The 18936-nt window shown below is 41.7% G+C and overlaps 3 protein-coding genes across 4 annotated transcripts in view; 2 read left to right on the top strand and 1 right to left on the bottom strand.

Moving 5' to 3' along the window:
* Positions 1 to 1428: 1428 nt before the first annotated feature.
* On the top strand, positions 1429 to 11000 carry LOC119483803 (gap junction gamma-1 protein-like). Of its 2 annotated transcripts, none has more exons than XM_037762294.1 (5): positions 1429 to 1683; positions 6970 to 7241; positions 7331 to 7556; positions 7802 to 8503; positions 9470 to 11000. In XM_037762294.1, the coding sequence occupies exons 2-5, from the start codon at positions 7002 to 7004 to the stop codon at positions 9481 to 9483; spliced, it is 1182 nt and encodes a 393-aa protein (XP_037618222.1). In that variant the 5' UTR covers positions 1429 to 1683; positions 6970 to 7001; the 3' UTR covers positions 9484 to 11000. The 2 variants fall into 2 exon arrangements, with proteins under 2 accessions (XP_037618222.1, XP_037618220.1); XM_037762292.1 differs by having other exon boundaries at positions 1670 to 1810.
* A 1077-nt stretch (positions 11001 to 12077) lies between these two features.
* Positions 12078 to 14334, bottom strand: inha (inhibin subunit alpha). Its single transcript, XM_037762300.1, has 2 exons — positions 13828 to 14334; positions 12078 to 13145 (listed from the first exon to the last, which is right to left on the bottom strand). Exons 1-2 carry the CDS (start codon positions 14126 to 14128, stop codon positions 12397 to 12399), a joined length of 1050 nt encoding a protein of 349 aa, XP_037618228.1. The 5' UTR covers positions 14129 to 14334; the 3' UTR covers positions 12078 to 12396.
* A 4377-nt stretch (positions 14335 to 18711) lies between these two features.
* spega (striated muscle enriched protein kinase a) overlaps positions 18712 to 18936 on the top strand; it is a 70675-nt gene continuing 70450 nt past the window's right edge. Inside the window, exon 1 of the mRNA XM_037762177.1 lies at positions 18712 to 18805. Coding sequence (XP_037618105.1) covers positions 18727 to 18805 — 79 coding nt within the window. The 5' untranslated portion in view covers positions 18712 to 18726. The remainder of the gene's footprint in view (positions 18806 to 18936) is intronic.

Genomic DNA, 18936 nt, shown 5'->3' on the forward strand with positions numbered 1-18936 from the left:
ATTTGTATTGATTTTTCTCAGGGAATGTGCAACATTTGACACATTTTCTACTGATGAAATGTCTTATTGGTATTGTTTTAAGCTAATTATGCAGCACTATTGCCCAAGCACAATTTACCCTTGGGACAATAAAGTATATCTTACCACATCTTATAATTCATTGCAGGCCTGCTGTGGACATTAGGAGTGTATATATTTGGTGGGTCTGATATTAAAAATGTATAGGAACAGCTATAGTGCATAATGAACTTAAACAAACGTTTAAAGGTGCTATTGATAACATTCAGATCCCTCCCTGTTCCGTTGCATTCACTTCACAACAAGTCATTGCCAGACGCTTACCGTCGATCTCGGAGATTCATCTGTTGATACCAAGATCACGAACGTCGCTTTACCGTCGGTTCAGTGGGAACCAAAAGGCAGATATCTTCTACAGAGATAAAACAAAACGTTCATTTTGGACCTGCCAAACATTTTTAAATAATCATAATTCTTTTGTTCAGGAACATTTGTACTATATTTCATTTGGGAGCATGATTATGTGCTAAAATAAGGCACTATAACAGCCTCTGCGTCATGGTATTTGTATAGAATTCCTATAAACTCCCTATGGAGACCTGAGGTTTAAAGTGGCAGTATATTTCTGGCATCATTGGGCAAAACTTACCATAATAACCTTTCAGCATATTTTGCAGTAATTCAAGTGTTCTGAGATACTTCTAATTCCTTTAAAACTCCCTCTGGAGACCTGAAGTTTAAAGGTCCCATATTGTGCTCATTTTCAGGTTCATACTTGTATTTTATGTTTCTACAAGAACATGTTTACATGCTGTAATGTCCAAAAAAAAACTTTATTTTCCTCATGCGGTCTGCCTGAATGTGCCTCTATTTACCCTCTGTCTGAAACGCTCCGTTTTATTGCATTTCAACAGAATTGCGTTGCTAGTCATCGGTGTGTGTCCATGTTTACTTCTTGTCAGCTGATGTTATTTACATACACTGCAACCAGGAAATAAACTGGAACACATTTAGTATGTTTGCGTTTAAAACCGTGTGATGATCTATACATTGTATATTTGTGACATCACAAATGGACAGAAACGCACAATTCCTGTATACGGGCTGTGTGTATTTCTCCGTGTATTGAGTGTTTTGATAGTTTAACAGAATTTATTTATCACTTTAAACCTGCTTTATAATATAAAATACATGAAAATCTCACTTTTTACAATACGGGACCTTTAACTGTGACACTTGCATGGCATCATATTATATAAAACGTATAATAGGATTCCCATAGATTCTGTTGTGAGGGGGCAGAACGGTAGTCTTGGATCTCAGGTTTCAGGAGAAGGGGCCCTCCTCTTGTTGAATGGAGGCCGAGTTACGTGGAGGTGGTGCGGGAGGAAGAGGAGGAGGAAGAGGAGGAGGAGGAGGAGGGCAGCAGCCTGCGGGAATCAAGAGAATCTTTTCTTTTGTCCTCTTGTTCGGGGACCCCGACACATGGGGTCAGCAACACGGGCTGAATGGGCTCGCGCTGAAAAGAGACTGCCCCTCTCCTCTCGGACGCGGACGCACGCAGACGCCGATGCGAGCGCGCGCGCTAATTAGGAAAACCTGGTCGCGAGCAATTAAGCGCGAGGCGAGAGAAGCCGTGCGGGATATTGGAAGAGCGCGCAGAAGGTTAAAGTGTTTGGCAGCGAGAGAAGTTGACTTTTTTCTACCACTTCATTCCGCTTTTGGTTGACTTTTTGTTGGTCTTAAATTTGTTCCACGTAACGAGGTTTTGGATTGTGCGCGCTGGAGAGCGGTGAGTCGCTGTTTTCAACTCAAGTTTGAAGCTCAAAAGGAGAAAACTAACCTGTAACACGTTTGATAGTTCGACTCAAACTGTTAGAAAGTTTCATAAAAGTCCAAAAATGCTGTTTTTTAACACATGCGCACTAACTTTACGCACTCTTTTACGCATTACAGTGATTTTCCTCTGTTTTTTTTTTCTCTCCCCACTTTCCAAACTAATGTGACTCTTTTTTAAAGTTATTTTTTTTTTTGGGGTGATTTTTTTTAAGTATTTATTGATAGGACAGTGGATAGAGTGTTGGAAAGGGGGAGAGAGAGAAATGACATGCGGAAAGGACCACAGGCCGGATTCGAACCCGGGTCCACCGCTGCTAGGACTGAGCCTTGGCATTACATGGGCGCTCGCTCTACCGACTTTTCTTTTGAAAAATGATGGTTTCATCACTTCATTTTTTTTTTTTTGTTTCCCCACTGAAAGCTTGGCAGCACTTTTTCTTGCAGGAATGCCACAATTTCCAAAACAAATCAGTCTGACTCAGCAAAAGCGTGTCCATACCCTTCTTTAAAAAAAAAAAAAAAAACCTCTTCAACTATTTGAAGATTCAGCCTTCTTGCAAAATCAGTGATTGACATTGGTAGTTGTTGCTCAGCCTGCGTGGGGTTTTGCATGTGCCCTCTGTCTGCTCCCTGAACCCTAAAACCCAGCTCTCTGTTTTTGGTTAGGCAGGAATGTTCTGCTCTCCTTCCTTTCTGCTTTTGTCCAGATTTCTTTTTTTTGCCCAAAAAGCTCTCCAACCTCCCCCCTCTCCCCTCCCCTCCATCCATCCTCCTGCTGGAGCCCAGTGACTCCTGAAGCAGAAAAGCCATTAAATCAGTTTGAGCTGGGTTTAGCCCACATGAGCAAATAAGCTACTGTTTAAAAGCTGTCTTTGGTTAGCTGTTTGGGGAAAAAGGGTGGCACTTGCAAAAAAAAATGTTTGGGAAACCAGTTTGTCCAAGTCCAATAGTTTTTTCTTTGTGTCTTTTATTTAGAGTGAGGGGGCATTTAACAGTGTGTTAACAAGAGGGGCTGTAAAAGTCTACTGTGGGAGCACAGAGAGCTCCTGCAACCTCTGGAAACCTTTCAGCAGGAGCTAAACTCATCTTTTTTGGAGCAGTCACACCTGCTCTACAGAGTTTATATCGCATAGAAGAATAAAAAAAAAAAGTACACTTGGACCAATTTGTGGTGCGCAGCCAGAGTTTGAGATTATAACTTTTTGGCTTTCCTGCCAGGAGTCAGTAGATAAATCGCTTAGTTGTTGGCAGACACACTTAAAAAATGTACCGCCGAGTAGGGGCTGTGTATTGACAAGAATCTGGCGATTCGATACGTATCACGATACAGAGGTTCAGTTCAATATATCGCGATATATATACGGTAAATTTTAGGAAAACTGTCATAGTATAAAGAACACACCGCCATATGCATACAAGCTGAGTAAAAAAAAGTAGAATTGTTTTAATGCAATCAGAACAGTCGGATCTCCATTTGCCTTCATCGCAGGCCCTGTAACATCCAACATCATGGCACTACTTTGCGAGGGGCGCATCTCTTTGCCAATGAAATAAAGTATCGACTGAGTTAATCTTTGCATTTAAAAACCATTAATCCAAAATCGAGTGTTTTTTTGAGAATCGATACAGTATCGGAACGCAAAATGTAATATCGCGATATTTTCTTACACCCCTACGTTACAAGTAAAAGTTTACTGAAGTAAAAATACAAAAGTATTCGCATCAAAATTTACCCTAAAGTATTAAAGTAAAAGCAGAATTGTCCCTTCCAGAGATTATATTGAATAGTTAAATCTGTATCGGATTTTATAAACATGTTTTCTTTGTAAAATAAAGCTGTCAGATAAATATAGTGGAGTAAAAAGTACAATATTTCCATGTGAGATGTAGTAAAGAAGAAGTAACAGCAAATTAAAATACTCTAAAGTACCTTGCTTTCCACCACTGGCTTGTTTGATATCAGGTATACTGTGTTTCTAATCTCTCTGTTGGCAAGGGTAAGTGATATCCAGCTGGATATTCCAGGTACAGTCAGGTGACTGTAGTGATAAGTGTGATTAGAAATGGCACAAACTTAGAGGTCAGATTCAAACGTCAGCCTTTTTAGCTTCTTGTTTCCAGCATGTTTTGTGATTATCCTGACATTAGACCTCCTATTAGTGGTTACACTGCTGCGGGTTCATTTCCCGAAAGATGGTTCAGCAGTATTCTGCATTAACGGGTCGTGCCCTGGAAGCACAGTTTTGAACCGGAGACGGCCGGATATCAGATCACAAGGAGAGTTTCGGTGGAGGAAACCAAACACGCTGGTAACTGGGACAGATGACGTTTTAAAGGGACAGTCCGCTTAGTTGAATGTCAGGAGGGCTTTTTAAATTTGAGCACTTTTTATGTGTCAGAAACCGACACATATATGGAGGAAACTGTATTTAACCAAGATACTAAAGGGTTTTGTAATTGTACGGTGGGGTGAAACGGATGTCACCTGGCAGCTGTGCTTGTTCCCATCTCCGACTTTATTTCAGGGTCACAAAGGTTTCTCAAACAGTGAACCATTCCCACCACCGAGAGTCAACAGCTCCATGTAGGCAACGATGTGATGTCCCCGTTGTGGGTGAATCTCGCCCTTTTTTTTTTGTGTGATTTTATTTTATGAACTCCTCTGACTTTACTTTTAGATCTGAGAAGTGTTTCGAGGCCTGTAATTTTCCCTGTCTGGAATCTGGATGTAGCCAAGCCAGGCCAGCTTCTAACATGTTTTCATAGCTTTGGTGCAGCTGGCGAGTCTTTTTCGGTGGAATATTTTTGCTCAGACAAGTCAACAATTTCGAAACATGTGAAGGTGCCAATTTGGGGAAGGGATTTCGCAAAAAGGAATGGATGAGTAACCTGGCGGTTAGGGAGGGAGGGAGGGAGCGCCCTGAGTATCGTGTCCTAATCTGAGTAGACGTGCCTACAGATGCTTGTAATGGCTGAATTCTTGTCCTGCTCCAATGAGTCATGAAATCCCGGTTATGTTCGCTGCTACACCCTGTTTTCTGAAAGTACAAATGTAGAGAAGGTAGTCCTAAAGGGTCTTTAGTTCATTTGGCTGCCAAATAAATAATTGTGGCATTAATATATCAGTTAAAATGTTTTTCTTGTGGCATCTTTGGTTCAGGAATGGAGCTAGGGTTGTAACTAACTGATTATTTTCTTGAATAATCAATAGTTTTTTGGTCTATAAAATGTTGATCCGTGTTTCCTAAAGCCCAAGACGATGTCCTCAAATGACTTCTTTTGTCCACAACCTCAAAGATATTGAGTTTTCTGTCATAGGAGGAGTAAAGAAACCAGAAAATATTCACATTTTAAGACTATGGCAAATTCCAATGGACATTTTTCATTCACTTCATAAATTTTTTTTAGACCAAATAATTAAAAGGGCTGTAACTAACGATTATTTTCTTGATTAATCAAGCCCAAGATGACGTCCTCAAATGTCTTGTTTTGTCCACAACTCAAAGATATTCAGTTTACTGTCATAGAGGAGGAAAGAAACCAGAAAATATTCAGATTTAAGAAGCTACGATCAGAAAACTTTGACTTTTTTCCTTAAACTACTCAAGCCGATTAATGGAAAATAGTTGCCAATTGATTTAACAAACTGATTAATCGTTGCAGCTCTAAATATAACTATCCAGATATTTAAGCAAACTGATACCTTTTCAAATTGTGTGCTGTATTTGTTGCGTAACATTCAATTTCAGTGCTCAAATAGGCTTTAATGTGACCTTTTTTGGAGAAAGAAACCTAATATTCTTATCTTGAAAAGTTATCAAACTGCTAAACAAAGTGTGAGGTTGTCTGAAGTTAGACTTTTGTTTCCAATTAACCGATAAAAAATTGGTAAATCAAGCTTTTCCTCCAGCTCTTTCTGTCTCGGCCATGCGAAGGTATCAAACTGTGGTTTTAAGGAATTTAAAGGGATCACTTCTGGCACCGTGGCAGGAAATAAATTCCTAACCCCATGCACTGCTTTAGTATCATAATTCCTGCAGTCCAAAGCCCCAGCAGGTCTCCTCCTTGCACGGCTAGCTGCGACTTGCCAGCCGACACTTTGATGTTTGATTAAGCAGCTCAGGCTTAGCGTGTCGGGATGCCGTAAGAATGTAGGTTTACCAAACCGCTCTGATTCCCAGTCTGTTGTGCAGTTTCCGCTCGGATACCTGCATGTCTGAGAGATCTGTGGGTGATTAGAACAAAGCATGTGGCTGTGTTTATTCCTCAGCCCTGCAGTTGAGGTCTACCTACAATACTTGCATTTGAACGTGCATTCTTTAATCATTGTGTGGACGTGTAAACCCGACGCAAGCAATGCCTCGAGGCTTTTTAAAATTAGTTTCATTGTTGAACTATTTTGATAATCGGTTTGAGGTAAAAATCAGATTCTTAGATGTGAATATTTTCCAGTTTCTTTCCTCCTCTATGACAGTAAACTGAATATCTTTGAGTCGTGGACAAAACAAGACATTTGAGGACGTCATCTTGGGCTTTGGGAAACACTGATCCACTTTTTTCACCATTTTATAGACCAAACAACTAATTGATTAATCAAGAAAATAACTGACAGATTAATCGACAATGAAAATAATCAATTTCCCCGTAGTCCAAGGCGATGTCTTCAGATCAAACTGTCCAAAAGCCAAAGACATTCAGTTTAAAATCATAAGAAACTAATAAACCCAGCAAAAATCCACATGTGAGACGCTGGAAATGGCAAATTTTGGTAATTTTTTTCTTAAAAAAATGACTGAAATGATCAATCAAAATGTATTAAAATGAAAATATTTGCCAAATAATTGATGAATCAACTAATTGCTTCACCTTTTTAATATCAAACTTTAATCGTGTGAAGTGACTAAATGCTGCTTATAGTTGCTTTTCAGACTGTCAGTTCATTCCAGTTTGCACAGTGGAAGTAAAACGTTTTGTTTGTACAAAAGACCACAAGTTTGCAATGCAATAAAAAGCCACTGTGCATTTAAAAAAAGGAGAAAAACCAAACAAAAGAGTAAAAAAAAAAAGTATTTAATTGCTCATTACATCCGTCTGGTTTTTCTTTTCGCCCAGAGCACATTTAGCTCCCCGGTCACCTCGGCACCATGAGTTGGAGCTTCCTAACTCGCCTGCTGGATGAGATCACCAACCACTCCACCTTCGTTGGTAAGGTCTGGCTGACGGTGCTCATCATCTTCCGCATCGTGCTGACAGCCGTCGGCGGCGAGTCCATCTACTACGATGAGCAGAGCAAATTCATCTGCAACACGGCGCAGCCCGGGTGCGAGAACGTGTGCTACGACGCGTTTGCGCCGCTCTCGCACGTGCGATTCTGGATCTTTCAGGTGAGCGGCGCATCACATTTAATGTTCAATATTAAATGTAAAGATGTCATCATTTAAACAATATATATCTCTAAATGTTTTTTGTCCAGGTGATCTTGATTACAACCCCCACTATTATGTACCTGGGCTTCGCCATGCACAAGATCACCCGCAGCGAGGACAGCGAGTACCGGTCCATCCGGACCCAGAGGAAGAGGATGCCCATCGTGAGCCGCGGGGCAGTTCGAGACTACGAGGAGGCGGAGGACAACGGAGAGGAAGACCCCATGATCGCTGAAGAGATTGAACAAGACAAGCCCGACAAAGCAGAAAAAGGTACGATGGATGTTTGAGTTTCAATAATTCTATATGTTTTTTTCATATTTTATTTTGAAAGTTCAATATAGTAGATTCATAAACATGTTAAGATTTTTCATTACAAAAGATTCTGCAAATATATTTTACAGTATAAATAAATAAAAGGACAGTATTCTTTTAAGCCATATCATTTTATGTATATAACATTAAATTAATTATGTAAAATAAGTATTTATTCTAACCCGCCTGTCTCTATTTTCAAGGCTCAGAGAAAAAGCATGACGGTCGTCGGCGGATCCTGCGCGACGGCCTGATGAAAATCTACGTGTGCCAGCTGCTGTGGCGCTCGTCCTTCGAGGTCGCCTTCCTTTTCGGCCAGTACGTCCTCTACGGCTTCGAGGTGATACCCTCCTATGTGTGCACCCGCTCGCCGTGCCCGCACACCGTGGACTGCTTTGTGTCCCGCCCCACGGAGAAGACCATCTTCCTGCTGGTGATGTACGTCGTGTCCTTCCTCTGCCTGCTCCTCACCGTCTTCGAAATCATCCACCTGGGGATCGGCGGCATCCGCGACACCTTCCGCAGGCGGGCCAAGCTCAGCCTGCGCGCCCCTCTTCCGACCTCCTCCTCCTCCTCCGCACGCGCCATGCCCACGGCTCCACCGGGATACAACGCCACCATGAAGAAGGAGAAACTAAAAGGAGACCTGAGGGACTCGCCGCTGGGCGACTCCGGGCGGGAGAGCTTCGGGGACGAGGGGCCGTCGTCCAGGGAGCTGGAGCGGTTGAGGAGGCACCTGAAGCTGGCCCAGCAGCACCTGGACCTGGCCTACCAGGCAGATGAAGGAAGCCCTTCGCGAAGCAGCAGCCCCGAGGTCAACACGGCTGCACAGACGGCCGCCGAGCAGAACCGCCTCAACTTTGCCCAGGAGAACCAGGAGAACCAGGGGGAGGCGAGCGAGGAAGGTAATGAGGAAACTGCTAGAAATGTCCATTTAAAGGTACAGTGTGTAGGATTTGGCGGCATCTAGTGGTGCGGTTGCAGATTGCAACCAATTGCTCACTCCTCCTTTTCCAAGACTGCGTTAACATTAGCCGCCGTGTGCAAAACCGTGCCCATCCTTACTGTAATAACACTACTTTAGGAACAACGGAAGTCAGATGGTGGCTCACGTTAACGCAGTTTCACAAGTGCGATAGAGGCAGTGCTTGGTTTGTCCGTTCTGGGCTACTGTAGAAACATGGAGGACTCCGTGAAGAGGACCCGCCCCGTATGTAGATATGAAGGGCTCATTCTAAGCTAACGAAAACACAATTCTTATTTTCAGGTGATTATACACTAAAGAAAACATAGTTAAGAATATTCCATTTTTGCTAATGGATCCCCATTTCCAGCTTCTTGTGAGAGTGTTTGCTGGGTTTCCCAACATATTAAACTGAATATCTTTGACTTTTGGATGCACAAAAAGACATTTGAAGACATCCGCCTTGGACTATGGAACTTGTGATGGACATTTTTCACTATTTTTTTAGACCAAATAATTAAAAGGTTGTATTTTCCCGAGTAATCGGTTTAGTTTTTTGGTCTATAAAATGGTGAAAAATGTCTGTCAGTGTTTCCCAAAGCCCAAGATGACGTCCTCAAATGACTTGTTTTGTCCACAACCTCAAAGATATTCAGTTTACTGTCATAGAAGAGTAAAGAAACCAGAAAATATTCACATTTAAGAAGCTGGATTCAGAGAATTTAGACTTTTTTTCCCTTAAAAAATTACCCAAATCGATTTATCAAACAACTAATAGTTTTGAACATATCCCAATAGCTACCTCTGGTTTATTTCTGTCGCATAAGAAGCATCATGTTAACCATGGTAGAGGTTTTTAAGTGAACGTACTTGCTGAATATTCCTCTGTTTGGTCTCCTTCTCCTAGGAATACATGCCTGAGCGTGCTTCCTGCCTCAAACGTCTGTTCTTCCATTCCTACTGGCCTTAAACACATGGGGGATGCACATATGGGAGTGCAGTCAGACCACTGAGGGAGACCAAAGCGTGTATGTATGTGTGTATGTGTGTGTGTGTGGATGAGAGAATATGCCTTTCAGTATTAGGGCTCAGTCAGAAAGAAAGAAAGAAAAAGAAAAACGCTGACCGAGCTGCGTTGTGACAAATGGTTCATCTCCACGACTCTAAACTTGAAAGCCTGCCACATCTGGAGTTTCCGCTTGCTGACCTGCGTCCAAACCTTGACTGTGCCTTTCGGCTAAAAACCTCGTCTACACCCTGTTCTTTCGCCCACTCTGTGTTTTCGTGGCAATAATCCTCGTCCATTTCAGAAACCTCGCAAAGGATTACCGAAAGCTTTAAAACTCCTCCCGGCCAAGTGTACTTGTGTCGTCCTCCTCACAAAAGAGAGGCTGTTTATAAGATGTCGCCCGAATGTCTCACTTTGTCGAGAGAATCTCAAAACAACAGCCTTCGGTTATGTCACTTTTCTGGAGCGCTTCTTCGCAACGAAGGTCGGCTTAACCTGCGCGAGATGTTTAATTTAAACAGATCTGACGTCGGGGATTATCGGTGTTTATCATCCACAAGCCACATCATTTATTTCAGCAAACATTTGACAGAATTTTGAAGCCTGTGTATTTACTCCAATCGGCCAAAATGTTTACCTGGGAAATGCTTGAATTCTTTATCGACAGATCGAAGATTTTTTTGTACAATCAAGTTAAAACGCTCCATTTTATTTTACTATTTCCTGACCAAAGCGTAGCATATTTGTTTAGAAGAATCGCCCATTTCACACGACTGCTGCAAAGTAGGCTCTTGGATGTCAGTAAATCCCTTTATTCCCTAAATTATGTCCTATAAATTTCAGAAATTGAAAGAATAATTTCACATTTTTATGGGTGTTTTTTTCCGCTAACCGGCTGGAAACATCTGTCCTCTGGGCTACCGTCAACAACGAAATTCTATCCTTGTCTTTTTCTGAAATTCACATTCTTCTTCGGTGAGACACATTTTCCATCCTTGACATGCTCCGTTGTGCTGAAACATGGACGCTTTTCATGTATCCTGGGAAAGAAAGAAAAAAGAAGCGGATGACAGTTGGCTGCTGACGCTCAGCCCGGCGCCATGTAAACACACATAATCTCCAATTCATCGTGAGACTCTTGATCAATGGCTCTTCCACTGCTCATACACAGTTCATACTTTCTCAGTTGGTTTTATGGCTGAAATAATGAAAACGACAGATTGCCCGAGAGTTGTTTAATGCTGTATTTTTGTAATCATCTCACTTCCAGTTTTGCTACTTGTTGCAAGGTACGACATTCCATTTTGAATATTTCTTCAATGGTTTATACTTTTTTTTTTTTTTTTTTTTTTCTATTTGTAAGTTTTTGTAGTTTTTGTAACTGTAGAGATTATTTTGTCTTCAGAGTAAATAAATATATTTGAACGTTCTGCTTTTTGGACTCATTCTGTGGTGACGTTGCCGCGCATACAGTATATGTTTGTGTAAATGGGACAAAAGGTATTTGTTTGTGGTATTTACACAACACAATTCCATGTTTTAAATCAATGATTTAATATCACACATTATTGTTTATCTGTTAACAACACAGTATGAAGGTAGTCATGTGAAATGATGCAGTGTAAAAGTAGGCCTACACTGCCCTCTAAAGGCCACAATCACAACCCCCAAGGAAACGCAATACAATGCTGCCCTTTACAGTAGTTTTATTACAGATTGTAGCAAAATAAAAATGACAAAAACAAGAAGAGTATATGTGATTAGTAAAACAATAAAAGCCTTAAAGGGTTTGTTCACCCAAATTACAACATTTATGTGCTCATTTTAAACATAATGTGTAATTAATGCTCCTCTATGCATTTAAACACTACATGTCTACCCAGAAACAATGTCGCTGTTATTTAGGATTTTCCAGACCTAGCTGTGGTCTTTTCATAGGGACTATTACTTCGGTATCTAGGCAGAAATCTCAAAACCTCTGCACAGAAATGTCCGCTTTAGTGGTTCCCAACCTTTTTCCTTAAGCGACCCCTGACTAAGTGACACATTTTATGTATATTTCATATTGTATTCAATGCATAACAATTTACCCAACACAATAACTGCAGGGAATTTGTGTAAAACCAGCTATTTGGATGAATTTTGAGCAGATTATTTCCTGTGAATATTACATCAGACGAGTTATTTTCTGTTATGTATTTTCTTTTTAGGTCAACAATACATACATATTTGATAGGCTTCTTTTTTTGACAAATTTAGTGTTTTCTTCTCCCTGACGCTTAGCCATTGTTCTATCAGCTCTTTGGTTGTTTTAATTGTGTATTTTTCTAATGCAGGATGAGGCTGTTTGCTCTGTGAATATGACTTATGTTCAGGTCTTCATCATGCCCTTATCCTGTTTATATCTTACATAATAATACAAACTTTAAAAATAACACTTTTGTTTAGTTTTCTTCACAGAAATTAATGAATTATTATTTTGACACGTGAGTTGTTAGTCAGTGAAGTTAACGTCAACCAGGACTGTTTCCGAACCCTAAGTGGTTGTGTTGCCTAAACCTAACTTCCTGTGAAGTTTATTTTGAAGGACACCATGCATGTACAAGCGTATATTGACACGCTGCCGAAAAGTAACCCAAGAGATGTACCCCATGCGTCGGTCTCCGATGCCGAGGGGCACTGACCAACGACGGTATTTGAGAGTGAGAATGTGTTGCCCGGGAAGCTTTGGCGACCCCTGGTGGGGGTCAGGACCCCCATGTTGGGAACCAGTGGCAGATAAACAGGAAATCCTTTTTGTAATTTGGGTGAACTAACTTTACTGTTCAGATACAAGTACACTCTTCAGGTATAATGTTGGGCAAGGTCTCGTACTTGAACGAGTACCCGCCGTCGGACGTCGTGGTGATCCTCAGGGACCTCATGGTCCCCGGGACCGGAGCGCAGCACTGCGTGATCCCCAGCATGGCGGCGGTTCGATCCCAGGCGGAGCAGTTGCCGTTACAGTAGTAGAAAGTCAGCACCTTCGGGTGGACGATCCAGCTGTCCCAGCCCAGCTCCTCGAAGCTGATTTCGACCTCTGCTCGGTGGCAGTCGCTGTGTTGGGGTCTCTCCTGAGAGGGCCGCTGGAGCAGGTCGATAGCAGAAAGAGACCAGGGGATGGTTACCGGTGCGCTGCGGGGCGAGCGGACGGGACCGCGAGGCCGAGCGTGGAGGTGAAGAAAGGCCGTCTTGTCCGGTTCGTCGGCGTGGCACTGACAGGCTAGACAGCGGACCTGGAGCAGAAAAGGCCCCTCAGCCACAGAGGCCAGCGGGTGTTGATCCAGGTGGTAGGTGGTCCATCCGTCTGAGCCCGTCACTGACGGAGCATCCGCCGCCGGAAGGAGCTGCCGCGCCGACGTTAGAATGAACAGCTGGGCCGAGGAGTTAGCCGAGGCTCCTTCGCCTGCGTAGAACCAGAAGTGGGCAGATGTGACCAGAGTCTCCTGGTTGTTCACGGAGGGCTGGAAGTAATATGTGAAGTGGCTGTTGGTGGTCTCTCCAGGAGCTGTGTCAGATCTGGCACAGGATGAGTCTGCCAAAGTGAGATAAGAGAGTCAAGTTTATTGTGAGGGTGGAGCTAAGTGCAACCGAAATAAGACATTTTTAGGCGACCAAAAATGTTACAAGTAACTTTAATGAACTGAAAACACTCTTTAAGTCTTTTCCATTGTCTCCATGTACAGGAAGGTACACCTGCTTACACACACATTTAGTTGCACAGGTTTTATATCATGAACTAGTATGCTGTGCAATATTTGGCTGTATTTGTTTCACATCTGCAGCATGCATATGGTGAGTTTACTGCACTCTTTAATAATGTGGATAATGAATATATGGCAATAAGGTCCAGGGCAAGTGTAGTTTCAAAGAAGGAATACATATCTAAATCTTTATGGAAGCACTGTGTTACACTTTTAGTCCAGTCTTGTGCTCAAGCGCCCCATAAAGAAAATATTTCAAATTTATTTTCACATGTTTTGTCGTGCAGTTTGCAAGGAAAATATGATAACAACGTTGCTATATTGGAGTGTAATTGTCCATTATATTCAATTTCAGTTCTTAAAAAATCTGACTTTCCACCAGAAAATTCCTATTATTGGACAAAAACACACTTTCTCTTTTGAATTAAGGATGTTTTTGAGTGAAGCTATGCAAATAAACGGATTTTAGAGGTGTTATTTGGGTAAAAAAAAAACAACAGTAAAGCTTCTCACCAGAACTGGGGAAGAGAATAATCTGGGATGTCTCCTGGGTCGGACTGGTTTGATGGTTGACCCACGCTGTCCTGCTGGTCCTGGGGGCCCGTCTGGGTGCGCGCCTTGCTTCTGGCTGTGCCGTGTCCCTCCCAGGACGCTGTGCTGTGGTTAGAGGAGGCTCCTCCAGCCCGAGGCCCTCTAGGACCCGCTCTCTGAACCAGGACAACACCGCCTCCCGGGACAGCTCCTCTCCAACGCAGGCTTGTGTGAGAATGTGGACCCACAGAGGGCCCAGGATGAAGAGAGCACAGGACACCATGACTGTACTGTATATGCAACAACTTGACAGAGAGTTTCTATAAGGATGGAGGTTCCAATTAGCTCCGGAAAACTGATTCTCTCCTGTGACTTTCCTTATTCTCACACATTATTGTTTGGCTCTGCAGCTATCTGGGTCTGAGTGAAGTCTACAAAAGTATTTTGTTGTGGAAGATAGCAGAGAACGGCCTTGACGGTTGGGATGTTGCATTAACTGTTTCACACAGTATCGAGGGAATGTGTCTGCAGGTTTTTTTTCTTTTTGTGTCCTGTAGAGTTTTGGTTGTCGACTTATAGCTTGGGTCAAGGGGTCAAGAAATCAGCCGCCGTCACACACTGTATGTGCATCATAAATGTAAAGCACAGACGGATGGTATTGGAAAGGTTTTTTCACACTTTTACTGTCCAGTTAATGCAATTATACAAAAATGTTTCACACTAAGAATTGTGTAGCAACCTTCTGTAGATGCTGAATATTGCAGCAGTGTTAATTATGCACACTTTGACTTCATCATAGAGGCCATATCTAACAACACACACCTGTTTTCCACTAAACAAAAAGCCTTTGTCTACTATCTGACTGGCCCTGAATCTCTCTCAGAGAAATATGTTTTCATAATGTGTGTTTCTGTAGCTACAAGGACATTTTATCAGCTATTTAACAGGCCAGAGACCAGATGTTCACAGTAGAGTGAGATGTTTGACTTAATAATGTTAAATCGACGTCTACTTACTAGCTAGAGTTTGCACAGTTGTCATGGAGGAAAAAAAATTACATGAGGACTGATGGGATTTCATGTCTCTTGTTTCTTCCTGTGACTTAGCCTATGTGTTAATTCCTGCCTGCAAACCACATGTCCTTTAAAGTAAATAATAAAGTTGAAAGTGAAGACTGGGAGATGAGGTTGAAAGCCCTGTAAAAGCTATAGAAGTGGAGCTAGAAAGTACCATTTACAAGGTCAAGAATGAACAAACACCCAAGATATTCTATCCACATAAACTATTAGAAAATGTTTGCTAAAACTGCTATAAACAAATAGAAAGAAATGAATTATTTTAACTGTTAAAATTGACATTTAAAGGTCCCGTATTGTAAAAAGTGAGATTTTCATGTCTTTTATATTCTAAAGCAGGTTTAAGTGCTTTAATAAATACTGTGAAAGTATCGAAGCACTCAATTGTTACGTGCCTGCAGGGCCAGACAGGCCTGCAGTACCCTGTACACCTTTTTCACGTAGTTTGTTCATGTTTAGAAACACTTGATTTATTGGTTGGTGCCAACCCCTGTATGTTTTGTACACTGCTGTTTTTTAGATAATTTAGTCAGCCTTTTGTCTATGTTGTTTCTAAAGAAGGCAGAGACTTAGTTAGGCCTGGTTTTGATTTATTGATTTAGTTTATTTGGCACAACCATTTTGTCCCTACCTCCACCACATTTGTCAACCTTTAGTTTTCTTTAATAAACACCTTTAATTTTGCACTTCACTTTGACTCTGTCTATCTTTGGTTGTTGTTCAGTTATTGTTCCACCTAGTGGACGTAACATCAATATACAGAGAAACGCACAGAAATCGTGCGTTTGAAACAAGCCCGTTAGGATTTCTGTCCATTTGTGATGTCACAAATAGACAATATTTAGACCATTACACGGTTTTAAACATTCTAAATGTGTCCCAGTTTATTTCCAGGTTGCAGTGTATGTTAATGACATCAGCTGACAGGAAGTACACATGGACCCAAGCTGTTGCCTAGCAACGCAATTCAGTTGCAATTCCGTTGAAACGCACTAAAAACGGAGCGTTTCAGGCAGAGGGTGAATACAGGTATATTCAGGCAGACAGTACGAGGAAAATAAAGTTTGTTTGAACATTACAGCATGTAAACATGTTCTAGTAGAAACACGAAATACAAGTATGAACCTGAAAACGAGCACGATATGGGACCTTTAAAACATTAGACTGGTCAACCGTTGCCATTAGCAACACCTGTGCTGCTCAAGAGCGACTGAGTTCAAAAGCAGGAAACAACAAACGCCCGGTGAGTTACACACTTTGTTTACGTCCTGTTTCGTGATGTTGAAATGTTTATTTGTGACATACTAAAACGTAGTTTGACAGTAACTCAAGAAGAGACGTGTCACAGTCGGCAAACTGACTCCGTAACTTGTGCTACACGGAGCCTAGCTAACTGTTGCTCCCTGCTTTCACTCTCCATGTTAACTTAAGCTAAGCGTTCTGTGGCTCGAGCTCCATACTTGAGGTACATGTGAATTACTAGTGCCATGTATGGCTACAGTTTATAAAGATAGATAGTTAACAACTATCAATAATACTTTATATCAGAAAACAGCAGGCGGGTAGCTGGTTAGCTCAGTCGGTAGAGCGAGCGCCCATGTAATGCCAAGGCGTTGTCCTAGCAGCGGTGGACCCGGGTTCGAATCCGGCCTGTGGTCATTTCTCTCTCCCCCCCTTTCCAACACTCTATCCACTGTCTTATCAATAAAATGCTTAAAAATCACCCCAAAAAATAACTTTAAAAAAAAAAAAAAAAAAGAAAACAGCAGGCATGCATGTATACAGGTGTGTATGCAGTTACATATTTATTTATAATAGATGGATAGATAGTAACTTTATTAATCCCGAGGGAAATTCAAGTTTCCAGCATCACAGTTCCATAGTGCAAAAACATGTTAGTAAAAAGTTAAAGGTGCAAAGTACAAAAAAATATACCAGATATAAAAATACAATATGAAGAAAACTGTTAAAAGTGAATATAATGCAGAGTAACAGCTGTGATACAGGACTATTAAAAAGTGAATCTAGTGCACTGTTAAAAATGAGTATAGTGCAGGGGAACTCCAGTAGCTTAGTCTATGAAAGTGCACTGTGTGCATTATTATCTGTCCTGCAGGCCGTCCCTCTTAGTTGTGCTGCCCCCCCCCCCCCCAGCACACCACAGCGTAGAAAAGGACACTGGCGACCACAGATTGGTAAAACATCCGCAGGAGATTTGTGCAGATGTTAAATGATCCTCCTCCTCAGGAAGTACAGTCTGCTTTGGCCCTTCCTGTAGAGGTGGTCAGTGTTTATTGTCCAGTCCAGCTTGTTGTCCAGCTGCAGCCCGAGGTACTTGTAGGTACCCACGACCTCCACCTCGTCCCCATCGATCTGGACTGGTCATTGGGGTGGTGTAGACTTCCTGAAGTCTATGACCATCTCTTTGGTTTTTGCGATGTTGAGCTGCAGGTGGTTGGAATGACACCAGGCGACGAAGTCCCCCACCAGGCGACTGTACTCCTCCTCCTGATCACCCTTAACACATTCCATAATGGCCGTGTCGTTGGCGAACTTCTGAATGTGACACGACTCCGAGATGTCGTTGAAGTCCGCCGTGTAGAGGGTGAAGAGAAGGGGGGCCAGTACAGTCCCCTGTGGAGCACCGGTGTTGCTGACCAGTGTCAGATGTGATGTCCTTCAACCTGACGTACTGTGGTCTGCCGGCGAGGTAGTCCGTGACCCAGGTCACCAGGTGTGGGTCCATTTGCATCCTGGCCAGCTTGTCCTGTAGTACAAGGGGCTGTATGGTGTTGAAGGCGCTGGAGAAGTCAAGAAACAGGATTCTGACTGTGCCGCCTCCCTTGTCAAGGTGCAAGTGGGCCCGGTGTAGCAGCGTCTATTGTTAGTTTGGGGTGGAATTTTTATTTGATGTAATTTTATTTTAGTTCCCTGTGTGTGCTTTTTTTCTCTCTGTTATTGTTTATTATGTCTCTTTAAAATGTAAAAATCAATAAAAATAAAAGGGATTGGATATCAAGATAGGCTAAAATATGCATGCAGTGTACTAAAAGTGAAAGCCGGTGTGTTCAAGTGATGCATTACTTATACAGTTATGATGCTCATAGACCTGAGTATGAAATCAGTTGTAATCTTACAATGTACTGTCTTTACCACAAGAGGGCATTAATACTACACCAGATGTGTTTCATGACAGTTACCTGTACATGTTTTGGGCCGAAACACACCATAGACAAAATATTTCTTCTATTTTAACTGAAATTGTATGCACATAATTCAGCTCACTCTATTGATTTCAACAATTGATTTTGTCCCATCATAATTCGATGAAAGGAAAAGTCTCAAAATAGTTGTTTATACCTTAATTCCTTCAACATTTAACTGTAACTTTACATTTTCTTGAAACACTTGTTGTATAAGAAAAGTAACATAATAAAAAGATGTAAAAGGAAAGACAGGTGCTATTCTGTGGTTTTAGGCATATCCTGATTGGTTGAGTACAGGCTAATTCCTGCAGTTCAATGGGTAAATAACCTTAATAATAATACGTTGGAAATTTTATATTTACATTCCACATTCGACTGTGAGATGCGGTTGAAAGCTCTTTAAAAGCTATAGAAGTGGAGCTAAAAAGTAATATTTACAAGGTCAAGAATGAACCATCACTCTCAAGATATATATGATGGCACTTTGACATGTCACAGTTGAAAAAACACAGGTGTAAAAAAATCAATAAATAAAAAAAAAAAAATCAACGATATAATAATAATTCAATTTAGCTTCTCTGGTTTCAGGATTCTGCTAAATGAGCCATCACCTGTGCCGACGACCTGCCCGAGAGCGACTGAATTGTTGGAACAAAAGCAAGAAACGACAAACGTCTGGTGAGTTGCACACTTTGTTTACTTCCTGTTTTACTTTTGTGATTTCTTTTTTAAAGTTACACTCACATTTAATGACCATTAAAGACAACAGAAGAGGTCGTGTACTCACAGGCGATGATTGTGCCGCAGCA

This window comes from Sebastes umbrosus, chromosome 24, assembly GCF_015220745.1.
Source record: "Sebastes umbrosus isolate fSebUmb1 chromosome 24, fSebUmb1.pri, whole genome shotgun sequence".
Classification (NCBI taxonomy): domain Eukaryota; kingdom Metazoa; phylum Chordata; class Actinopteri; order Perciformes; family Sebastidae; genus Sebastes; species Sebastes umbrosus.